Source organism: Anabrus simplex, chromosome 9 (assembly GCF_040414725.1).
Source record: "Anabrus simplex isolate iqAnaSimp1 chromosome 9, ASM4041472v1, whole genome shotgun sequence".
NCBI classification, from domain to species: Eukaryota; Metazoa; Arthropoda; class Insecta; order Orthoptera; family Tettigoniidae; genus Anabrus; species Anabrus simplex.
In genome coordinates, this window is record NC_090273.1 from 42,511,864 (window position 1) to 42,523,892 (window position 12,029).

General features: G+C 41.1%; 1 protein-coding gene across 1 annotated transcript in view; it reads left to right on the top strand.

Annotated features, from left to right (window-relative positions):
* ft (cadherin-related tumor suppressor fat) overlaps positions 1–12,029 on the top strand; it is a 125,838-nt gene that overhangs the window by 2,045 nt on the left and 111,764 nt on the right. The window contains exons 2-3 of the mRNA XM_068229138.1: positions 973–1,281; positions 6,055–6,294. Of these exons, the coding sequence (XP_068085239.1) occupies positions 973–1,281; positions 6,055–6,294 (549 nt within the window). The remainder of the gene's footprint in view (positions 1–972; positions 1,282–6,054; positions 6,295–12,029) is intronic.

Genomic DNA, 12,029 nt, shown 5'->3' on the forward strand with positions numbered 1-12,029 from the left:
TTCTTATTTTATTTTTGTTTCAGACTCATTTTAATAGTCTAAATGCAACTCAACTTCAACTACGGTTATTTCTCAAGAGTTCCCCCGATAACTATATTTTAAGAAAATCTTTTATATCTCTAATTTTATCTTCAAGATTAACAACATACACTTCCCCAACATAAATAAGAACCCTTACGCCGATTTTACTTCATCACGTGGAAACTTGACTTGTTGGAAATGTTAACCCAACATGAACGAACATTTTATTTTATCATCACAACTATCACATGTGTTTTAATTGTCTTGCCATCTTGTCAAATTGTTTAGCTGAAGATGTTCCATAATCGGAACGAAACATGTCCTATTTAATATACACCTAGAGATTAAGCTGAATTATATCATGTAAATAATAAAAAGATTATAAGAAATTGACAAGTATTGGAAGGTGGGAACCTCCATATAACTTAACCTTAGTTAAATAGCACACCTACCAAGACGCATAGCTAGTGCATAACGTGCAGTCCACTGCGTATGTTCCATGTGGCAATCAACATCTATATTATCTGATGGCCAGGCAGGCATCAATTTTTGAAAATGAGACAAAGTGTCTCATAGTGCATTGCCACTGCCGGTGGCTCCTTTCTTGTTTTCTCGATGATCTGTATTCGAAATTTGCCACCAATTATAATAATTTCAGACGCATAAAGTGCTTCTGTTTTAACTGCTGTTTTAATGACGCATTTTTGCCTTTTTGGTATAATTCTTTTATTGTATCTGTTCCAAGTAATAGTGTATGGTCTTTGAAGTTTTACAATTTTTGTTAGCTTGCTGTTTTAACCCTGTTGGTTCAATAATATACCTATTCCTGTATTTTTTATTTAATATATCATATATAATTGGAGAAGTAATGATTCTGTTGATGATAAATAAACAAATTAATTCAAATCAAGTGTGATTATCGCTAACTGTGTTCATCGTTTGCTGTTTCAGCTGCGAGTGGCTGTCCTGGACCGCAACGACAGTCCACCCTCGTTCAGGGACGCGCAACTAGTTCACTCTGTGTCCGAGGACCTGCCTCCAGGCCATGCTGTCGCTACGCTACGAGCCTCGGATCCGGACACCCTGGGGGAGCTGAGGTACTCGCTGGTGTCCGGAGATGACGGCCGCTTCGAGCTGGACGGGAGCACGGGGGTGTTGAGACTCAGGGATTCTCTGGACCGCGAGACCAAAGATACCTACAAGCTGACGGTTCGGGCGTCGGACGGACTGCAGCATACAGACGCTGTTGTTACTATCAAGGTTGGTACATCCTTTGTTTCTTTAACACATTTCTTTCATTTTGTCCATGCTGACAGTATGATTGGGAAATTTTTGTCTCATTGGTAGGACATAGAAGGTTGCTTTCTTCCAGTCAGTGGTCAGGAATTTACGTGCTGTTGATAGACATATTACATAATACTTCGAAGTAGCATATAATGCACCGGCTGTCATATAAACAAAGACCGAACGCACGGTGTTTAAACTCTGCGCCACGGCAGCTACCCCGGCCGAACGTAAGTCGCGCGCGGCCGCCCTGCTGAGCGTGTATGAAATCCTACCTTTTAAAAGATGCTGGAAGTGTCGCCCTTCCTGGGCTATACAGGCATTGTATCTGCTAACACTATGTTGGCTGACACGAGTGAGTTCTGCCACTGTGATCTTTCTGATTTCATTCGCAATGTTTTCTTTCAGTTCCTCCAATGTGTGAGAATTTGTTCGATACACTTTTTCTTTCAGTTTATCCCACAGGTAAAATTCACACACTGTTAGATGTGGAGAACGAGGGGGAAATAGACCAGCAGTGATCTCACTGTCCGCAAACACTTCCGAGATTGTAAAAAGGTATCTTCTGCTGTATAAGCAGGCGCTGAATCTTTTTGAAACCACCCACGCGATTTTTCTTCTTCAGTTAACTGATAGAAGAACGGCGTCAAAATGTCATCTTGGTACTTGTCTGCATTTACTGTCGTCTCGAGAAAAATAAGCCCTAGCAGCACACCAAACACCAAGCTTCCTATCATAATGAGGGGACTTCACAAACACCATTCGAATTTTCTGCATATCATTAGCGAGAGTTATGAGTTATGACTGTTCACACGACCATTAAGATGAAACCAGAACTTTTACATACGAAAATAAGGTGTTACAATGTAACTGTCTCACCATGTTAAAAGCTGAGATTCAGACTGGTGACTGATGCTTTTCAGATCGAACACGTTCAGGCTGCTTGCAAGGCCAAGAACTATGCGCGCGCCTCCAATGCCGTAGCGTACGTTACCGAGAGTATAAACGCCGATTCGACGGTCTTAGTTTATATGAGAGGCCCTGTAGTTCTACGCTTCAATTTAAGTACATCTCCCAGCAAGATCGCCAGACCCTTCCGATTTATTTCTTCTCTGTTCTTTCCTGAATTTTTCAGTGGTTTATATGGAAGAGAAAGCATTCAGTGTTAGCGTTAATGTCCATCGCCGAGCTGTTCTGCTCATTAAAAAATACATCATAACCCGTTCCATTCCTTATCCTAACATAATTGAGCTTTACTCAATTATTTTCCTGGTATTTATCGTGAGAAGCTTTCTTTTCAGAAGCAAGTCATTTAAACACTTTTTTAAACTTACTAACTTGCTCCGGCCTGTTGCGTCTTCTATTGTACCTTTCCCGTACTTTCGTTATAAGGTTCCTAAATTTTCTCTTGTTTTACTCCATATCTGGGTTCTGTTTTAGAAATACATTAGGCACAAACTTTTCAATAGTCCTGTTCAAAATACGAAATAATCTGAGATCGCATTTGTGTGCCCCACTTTTGATGCCCAGCCAAGAAAATCAGTAAACATCAGAACAAACAGTATCTCAATTAAAGTAGCAATAATCAATCAACAGATCAACCTATCAATCAATTAATAAATCAATTATTCTATGTATTATTCATTCATCATTGATATGCATTTTAAACCTGTCGCTCAGGTAGCAGATTTCCTATCACTTTTTTACCTACCCATGTCTTAAATGTTTGCAAAGAACTGGGAAATTTATAGAACATTTCCAGTCCCTTATTTCTCGTCCTATAAGTAGAATATTTGGCCCAATTTGTCGTCTTGAATTCCAACTTTATATTCGTATTATTATCTTTCCTACTTTTAAAAGTTCCGTTCATGTGTATACATCTGCAGTTATCATTCCACGCCATATCTCCACCGACAGCTCAGAACATACCGCTTAGTCGAACAACTCGTCTCCTTACTCCCAAGTCTTCCCATCCCAAAGTTTACAACGTTTTCCTAATACTACTCTCTTGTCGCAAATCGCCCAGAACAAATCTGCTGCTTTCCTTTGGATCCCCTCTACTTTTCGTATCGAGTAAACCTGGTGTGGGTCCCACTGGAACAATTCTCTCAAGGTAACTAGAATATAAGGTAGGCTACTCCGGCGGCTGAACCTTCCATTGGCTGGAGCGCTCTGACGTCACGCGGTATGAACGATAGCGAGTAAGGAACACAGTCGCAGTACAGCAAGCCTCTGAATTCTCGTGCCTGTGAAACATCTTTTCAATCTTTCATCAAATAATAGTCTGATTTAGTCCGATTCGATAAGTAACGGCACTTCCAATAGATTTAAAAACGTGAAAATGCGTTAAATTTCGTCACATGCTGAGCAGGTGGAACATCAACTATCAAATAGATGACATTTAATACGATAAGAAATAAAATATTGCCATGCAACTCAAAATAATAATTTATTTCCTGATGAAGTAAATATTTAGATTAAAATGGCATAGGAAAATATGCATCATATCGACATCATTATGGAATTATATTAAATGATTAAAACGTACGTGTCAGGAGATTTCATTACTTGATGAGCCAGCCCAAAGCTTAGCCTTCTTATTGGCATATTTTCTCAGTGTTAGCTCCTTACTCTTTGCATTAAAATGCCATATCCTAATAAATGTCCTGGTCCTTACGTAGAGACAAATTATTTTGTCATGGAATCCTGGAAATTTTGACTTAATAATAGAAGTAAGAGTTTTCACTTTTTTGCGTCTGGATACAGTCTTACCGTGAAACACACCAAATGAAATTTCGAACTGGGCTATATTTTTTAACCACTCATGACTGGGATGTGTGAGGCCCCCTTTTGAAATAACCGAGATCCAGTAACAGGTCTCTTCTCGCACGACATTTTTGTCTCTTTCTTCGTATTTACTGTATATCGGATCACGGATACTGTATTATTTCATGAGCTTCGAAATATATTCAGAAATATAAGTTATTAGCATACAATAATGTTAATGTTATTGGATTTTACGTCCCACTAACTATGTTTTTGAGCACCTTCACCAACGGACTGAGACAGGATCGAATCTGCCAAGTTGGGCTAAGAAGGCCAGCGATCTACCATTTGAGTTGTTACTCAGCCCGGCTATTAGCACATAACAATAATTATAGAAAATATGATTTTCATTCAGTCATTTATATCTGACACTTTTTTACCGTACGAGCTGTAATAATGGAGATATTCAAGAGTTTATTACAAAGTGTTTCAATAACCAAGCATTGCTGACGAGGAAGTATTGTTATGCCATCGCAGTAGCAAACTGACTGGGTATGTTGGTTGTTGTCGTTATTGTCTTTATAATATGCGAAATAATAATAATGTTATTTGTGTTACATCTCACTAACATTTACGGTTTTCTGAGACTCGAGGTGCCGTAATTTTGTCCCACGGGAGTTCTTTTACGTGCCGACAATTTATAGCGCCACACACGTTTCCATAATATGTTGACTGCATTTTAATCAGTACAGTGGTTCTACTTCAGATACTGACAACACGAACACTGTTCACGTAGTGAACCACTATAAAATTACTATATATCCGTGATCCGATATACAGTCCGCGGTAAAAAATGTAACTCCTTAAAATTAAATAAATATTTCGATATTATCCTTGAGTTCCTCATCAAAATAAATTGTTTGACCTCCTCCAGTATTTTATAAGGATTACAGTAGCCTTGTCAGGACATTATTTTCATGAATGGTTCAGAAGTTATGACCATTTTAGACTGTAGTGGTAATACGTGTCAGCAGGACGTGCGACCGCCGTTTCATACCACATGACGTCACGCAGAAGGCGGACAGGGAGAGAAACAAGTGAGCGCGATGCGGGAAGAGAACCCTGTGCAATTCTCTAATTGGGATTTCGGCACGATATAGCAGATTTCTTAGATTCAGGAGATCAAATGGACTGCATCGCGATTGACCTATGTAAGGCATTTGATAGAATAGAATATGGAAGACTACTAACAACAATGAGTGCAGTTGGATAGACAGTAACGGCCGTAGCCGTGTTGAAACACCGGATCCCGTGAGATCTCCGAAGGTAAGCAACATTGGGCGAGGTCAAGATTTGGATGGGTTGCCACGCGCTGTTGGTGAGGGGTAAGGGAATGGAGGAGCGGAAAGGAACTGGCCTTCCTACCGTACGGAAACTCCGGCTCAGGCACACCTCTGCAGAGGTTCGGACCTGCCTTTGGGCAGAATACACTCTTACCTTACCCTTACCTTGGATAGACAAAAGTGTAACTGAATGGGTGGCTATATTTCTTGAAAATAGAACTCAGAGAATTAGAGTAGGTGAAGCATTATCTGATCACGTAATCATTAAGAGGGAAATTACTCAAGGCAGTATTATTCGACCTTTATTTTTTGTTATATACATAAATGATATGAGTAAAGAACGGGAATCAGAGATAAGGCTTTTTGCAGATGATGTTATTTTGTACAGAGTAATAAATAAGTTACAAGATTGTGAGCAACTGCAAAAAGACCTTGGCAATGTTGTGACATGGACAGCAGACAATGTGTGTTTTTTTTTTTTTTTTTTTTTTTTTTTTTTTTTTTTTTTTTTTTTGCTTAGGACTGCGGCTTGCAGTGCCATAGCAGTATTAAGGGATTCCAAACAGGAAGTGTCAAATTTGTTCATTGATATTAGCTGTATTTTTGTGTGTAATCAAATTCTAATCAATTGCTGATTGTATTTCAGGTGACGGATACGAACGACAACCCGCCCGTGTTCTCGGAGAGCGCCTACTCGTTCGACGTCCCGGAGAACACAGGTCGTGGTGCCCGCGTCGGAGAAGTTTCTGCAAGAGACGACGACCAGGGTGTAAATGGCCAGGTGACGTACAGCGTCGTGTCGGACTGGGCTAACGATGTGTTCTCTCTGCATCCACAGTCCGGGGTGTTCACCCTCACCGCGCGGCTCGACTACGAGGAAGTAAGTCGATCCCTTCATTGTAATTTGTAGTGTTCCATAACGCTCATCATCTGGAGAATACTATCCAGACAGAGCGCCGACACTTTCCTTTATATGAGGCATGTCAAGGTCACGACCTGACTGACAACTCTGCGTGCATGAGAAACAGTTGCTACGAGCGCTAGTTCAGTACGTTATCACATAGCGCAAGCCTGGAGGGGTGTACATTACACGGTGTCGTCGCGATTGCGAACACTGTTTCGTGAAATAAAGCATCTACATGGTACTTCTACTACTGGTGAAAGTGCGTAAAGATTCATTGTTAGCTCCAACCGGGAGTGCGTGTCTCTTTAAAGCACCTCGCTTATTTTCGACGTAGGCCTACCGTGTGCCTCCGCACATGACGTTAGCAGGAAGGGTCGGAAGACCCACGGACGCCATGGACCCGCACGGTTGATCGTACTCGGCCTTTAAAATAATGAAGACCTAATCCTATAATTAGATTTTTTTTGCTTTGCCAGAATAACTGATTGCACATTTTAAGAAGTTTGTCATGTTTACTACTAATTATTTACGTATTAATTTAGGCTTATAACTATTTCTCATCTACAGAGGTTTGAACATTATTAGAGTAATTTGAAAATGTTATAAAATCGCATTTTGTCACTGTTATTTGAAATTAATCGCATGTTTAGTATTTCGTATGCGTGTCCTTGGTGGTTTTTTTGATGGATTCAGTGTGATTCGGCATGCTTTCTGCAAGTTTCTTGCAGGAAACATTAACAGTTCGATAAAAAAAAGCTGAATCAATAAAATCCACTACAACTGAAAATTAAAAAAATAGATTAAATTAAATAAATTAGGCAGAGAAATCACTAGGGGTCCGCCTCTGTGGTGTAGTGGTTAGTGGGATTAGCTACCACCCCCGGAAGGCCGGGTTCGATTTCCGGCTCTGCCACGAAGTTTGTAAATGGTACGAGGGCTGGAACGGGATCCACTCAGCCTCGGGAGGTCAACTGAGTAGAGGTGGGTTTGATTCCCACCTAATCCATCCTGGAAGTGGTTTTCCGTGGTTTCCCCACTTCTCCAGGCAAATGCTGGAATGGTACCAAACTTAAGGCCACGGCCGCTTCCTTCCCTCTTCCTTGTCCATCCCTTCCAATCTTCCTATCCCCCCGCAGGGCCCCTGTTCAACATAGCAGGTGAGGCAGCCTGGGCGAGGTACTGGTCATCCCTCCAAGTTGTATCCCCCGACCCAGTGTCTGAAGCTCCAGGACACTGCCCTTGCGGCGGTAGAGGTGGGATCCCTCAATGATTCTGAGGGAAAAACCGACCCTGGAGGGTAAACAGATAAAGAATAAGAAGAAGAAGAAGAAATCACTAGGGAAACTCTGTTAACATGTAACAACACTCGTTAACATGTAACAACACTCGTAACATTTCTACAGCCCTACAACAGTGACATAACCTCACCTATGAATTCAGCTGTTCAAACGGTTACGTGCCAGATGCGACCGTGCCGGATGCGACCCGGCCATTATCGTGCCAATAGCGACCAAGCGGATAAGCATCGTGCCGCATGCGACCCATCAATCACTTACCATTGATCTACATTAAGGGCTGTCACCAAGTGGCAGATTGCTTATCAGTAGCTAACATGGTCTTTTCTAAAATAAAGGTCTGACACCGTGGTTAGCAGGTTCGAGTAGCGCTGGTCGGAAAAAAAAATAATAATAATAATAATGTTGCTGGCTTTACGTCCCAGTAACTACTTTTATGGATTAAAGAGACGCCGAAGTGCCGGAATTTAGTCCCGCAGGACTTATTTTACGTACCAGTAAATCCACCGACACAAAACTGACGTATCTGAACACGTTCAAATACCACCGGACTGAGCCATGATCGAACCTGCCAAGTTGGAGTCGGGAGACTAGTATCTCAACCGTCTGAGCCAATTAGCGTTGAAGAAAAAAATCACCATCAGAATGTTGGCCGGCAATGTAGGAAAGTTGGTTGGTAGACAGTTTCTAATCACTAGATTGCATGCCAAAAGCCTGGATTCAAATCCAAACCTTTTCGCAGTGTTCAGATGGAGTGAGGGGATATGATGCTGTTGATGGTGATTCGGCCGTTGGATGGCGACGTAAAGCATTGGGCAGACCCCGTGGTATTATTCGAGAGGAGTAGGCTACGTGCCGAAACCGGGTTTCATCTCTCCCTACTTCATTATCATAATCCCACATCCAGACGCGCAGGCCGCCCAGGGGTGTCAGATAGAAAGACCTGCACCAGGCAAGCCGAACACGTCCTCGGACACTCCTGGTACTAATAAGACACGATAAGTAGGCCTAAGTCGTAAATAATTTCAAAGAATTAGGATCTTTTTTATTGCTAGTGGCATTACGTCGCACCGACACAGACAGGTCTGGCGACGATGGGATAGGAAAGGGCTAGAAATGGGAAGGAAGCGGCCCTGGTCTTAATTAAAGTACAGCCCCAGCATTTGCCTGGTGTGAAAATGGGAAACCACGGAAAACCATCTTCAGGGCTGCCGACAGTGGGATTTGAACCCACTATCTCCCAGATGCAAGCTCAGGGCCGCGCGCCTCTAACCGCATTGCCAACTCGCTCGGTGGGAAAGACGTATGTATACGCATCACAATGTTTCGTGTTGTAAAACGAGTTTCCCCCAGAAGTATTACGTAAAGTAGGGGCAGTAGCTGCTTATAGGACTTATTGAAATGGCATTGCACTTCGTTTAGCTTACCTTATCTTGGGTGATGACACAACTTATCAAATGACAATTTGCTTGTCAACGCCGGTCGCATCCGGCACGGTTACAGATTATGCGGTCGCTAGTGGCACGGGTCGCATGCGGCACGGTCGCATCTGGCACGCCACCGTTCAAACATACAGTTTAGGTAACATGATGCAATTTATAAAGTCCCATTTGTTCTGAAATTATTCTTGAGTAAGGGAATAAATAATCCAAATCACTCTTAAAGCATGAAATGTGCTGACATTTGAACTCATAATGAAAGTGAAATAATACATCTAATTAGGAGATATAACAAACAAGTGCTGTTAATCACAAGTATTTATTCTAATAATTTTCACTCCTCTGTATAAGATTCGTCATAATTTGAAAAACATACTGCTAATCATACACTCTTATTTATAACATACGTTTCTTGAACGAAAACGGGTGGAAAGGAAAACTCTCAAACGAGCTGGTCCCCTTCACTTTTGTCTCACGTGCTGTGTTTTATCGCTGGTGTCATGGACACTGAAGAATTTATACACAGATTTCATAAATCGTATGGTAGGTCCAGCCTCAGACTCTTGCCGTCAGGCGCGATGAGTTTTCCATTAGGAACTGCAAAGCTGCTGTGACTGGCGCTGAGAACACTTGCACAGCATGGAGTACATTCATCTTTTCAAAAGAACTTGGTTCGACGTGCTTCCTCGTTAAATTCCGGACCGGTTTCACTACGAGATTCTTCTGAAGACGATACAGCTCCTTTAAGAAAGATGAAGTGATAATGCCGTCTTTATCTGCCACATCATGCACAAGAAACTGAGATCTGATGTTTTTAATAATACGACAATAATCGAAAGACAAATATAGTTGTCGCATGGCGTTGCATGGATGAACTACACACGACTTTAATTCTCCATCACCAAATTTCTTAAACATTGAAGTAGTTGTTCTATGATTGTCCGTCACAAGACGAATAACATAGAAACCACATTCTTCGACAGCTTTCAAAACCTGCTGAACCAGGAGGAAAATCTCACGTCCTTGTAATGCCTGCACCATGAAGTAGGCAGCCGGAATTGTACATTTCTTCGTCAACCCATGAATCACAAAGCACAAGTTTGTTGGCGAGTTGAGGGTTTGTTCCAATCTCTTCGTTATAGACTCCCTCTGCTTCGACCAGTCCATAGAATCTGTCCTGTTCTTTATTATATGGTAGCCGCTCTTTAATTGCCATTTCCTTGCAAATAAGGGAGCAAACTTTCTCCAGATCATTCAAATTAGTTGCTTCTGCTTGTAGTCTTTCCTTTGTTAGTGGCGAAATACCAGCTTCACATTTCACCGTCCCTAAATACCTGTCTAATGTACTATGTGAAGGTGACAGTATTAATTTTGATCCCCGCCCATACTCGTAACCTTTCGGAGAAGCAATCCGCCAACAAATACAATGCTGTATATTTCTTCAGACCATACTGAGCGCAGTTTCTGAAAGTTATTCACTTGATCCTGAAGATAAATGGCCTTTTCAACACCTTCACCTGCAGCTTTCTTTATAGTGTTCAGTGGTTTGAGTTGCGTATTACAATCTTCAAGCTGTTTACTTGATCGGTGTAATTTTTCTTCCAGATCTACTATTTTCTTCTTCATTCTGAATAGCGCAACACGAAGCCTTTTATTTGTTCTCTTTAGACTTTCCATGCTGCTGTCATCCAACATATCAACTTGACAACCAACGTCACACGGTTCGTTGTTACTAGTATTTAGGCCTACCTCTGTATCCCTAAACGGAAAGTCGACTGGAAAGAGAAAGAGAGAGAACCTGACATTAGTTTAGCTATAACTGTAAAAGCGAAACAACTAAATAGGCCCTACTTGCGTAATGAATAATAATAATAATAATAAGAAGAAGAGTATATTGACACGATACTACTAACAAACGACTCGTAATGGAATCTATGACAGCATATTATTCTGTTTTGTACCTTCACATTAACAGTACAATTCTCCCCAGAAATTATATTACTTAGTATGTAATACTTCAAACCTTATATAACGCTTACCATTTTCTGCAATGATGTTTGAAGAGCTCTTGTTAGACGTCTCTGTGCTTGAATCCCTTCTCTTCCTCTTCGCTGAAATTAGCGGTTGTTTATAAGCTGGATAATCAGGGAAAAGGCTGGGTACAGATCCTGTTTTTAATTTTCGCGTTTTGATGGTCACTTTGAAATCGTCATTTACGAAATATAGACTGCAAACCACGGAATAGTCAGAATGAATCCATTTACTTCCCTTGCTGTTTCCTTCCCTGGATATAATACTTAACCACTTTCGACGCAGTTCTGTACTTGAAGGCACCGGTATTTCATGGAATGAAATATCACGGCATTCTGGTTTCCCTTTCTTTGATTTGCAGAAAGGCACTCAGCAGTACACCATTTTCACAACTACAGTACTACCCTATTTCCCGCTATTTCATTCCGACAGGTCTAGAGCCGGTTGGTGCTGCCACCTGCTGTGGGTATTTGTAAACGGAATGTTTCATTTAGTGCCATGTTAAAATGTTGTAATGAGCAGGCAGTATATTAAGCAGCCATCGGATGCAGATCGAGCAGGCAGTGAGTTTCACTTAAGCTCTTAAACTACATTCGGTGTGGACATTTAAAAGAAAAAAAAAAGCCTAAGGTTATTGAACCAAGGAACACATTACAGAAGGTATTATGTAAATAAGTTAATTTGGTTATTGGTTAGGATTTGAATTAAAAAAAGAAAACGAGTACAGAAACAAGCGATTTTAGGCTGTTTTTTCACAACTGCATTGAGGCCGGAAGTTGTTTTGGAAATTTGTTTATTTAGTTTGATAGATCTATCCAAGATTCACAATTTGGATGAAAACTTTCCGGGCCCTTTAGCCCTTCAACTTTCGGTACAATTGAAGAAATTGCTTAATTTTACGTTTTTCTTAGTATAGGGACCCCTACTTTGTCAGCTAAGAAATATT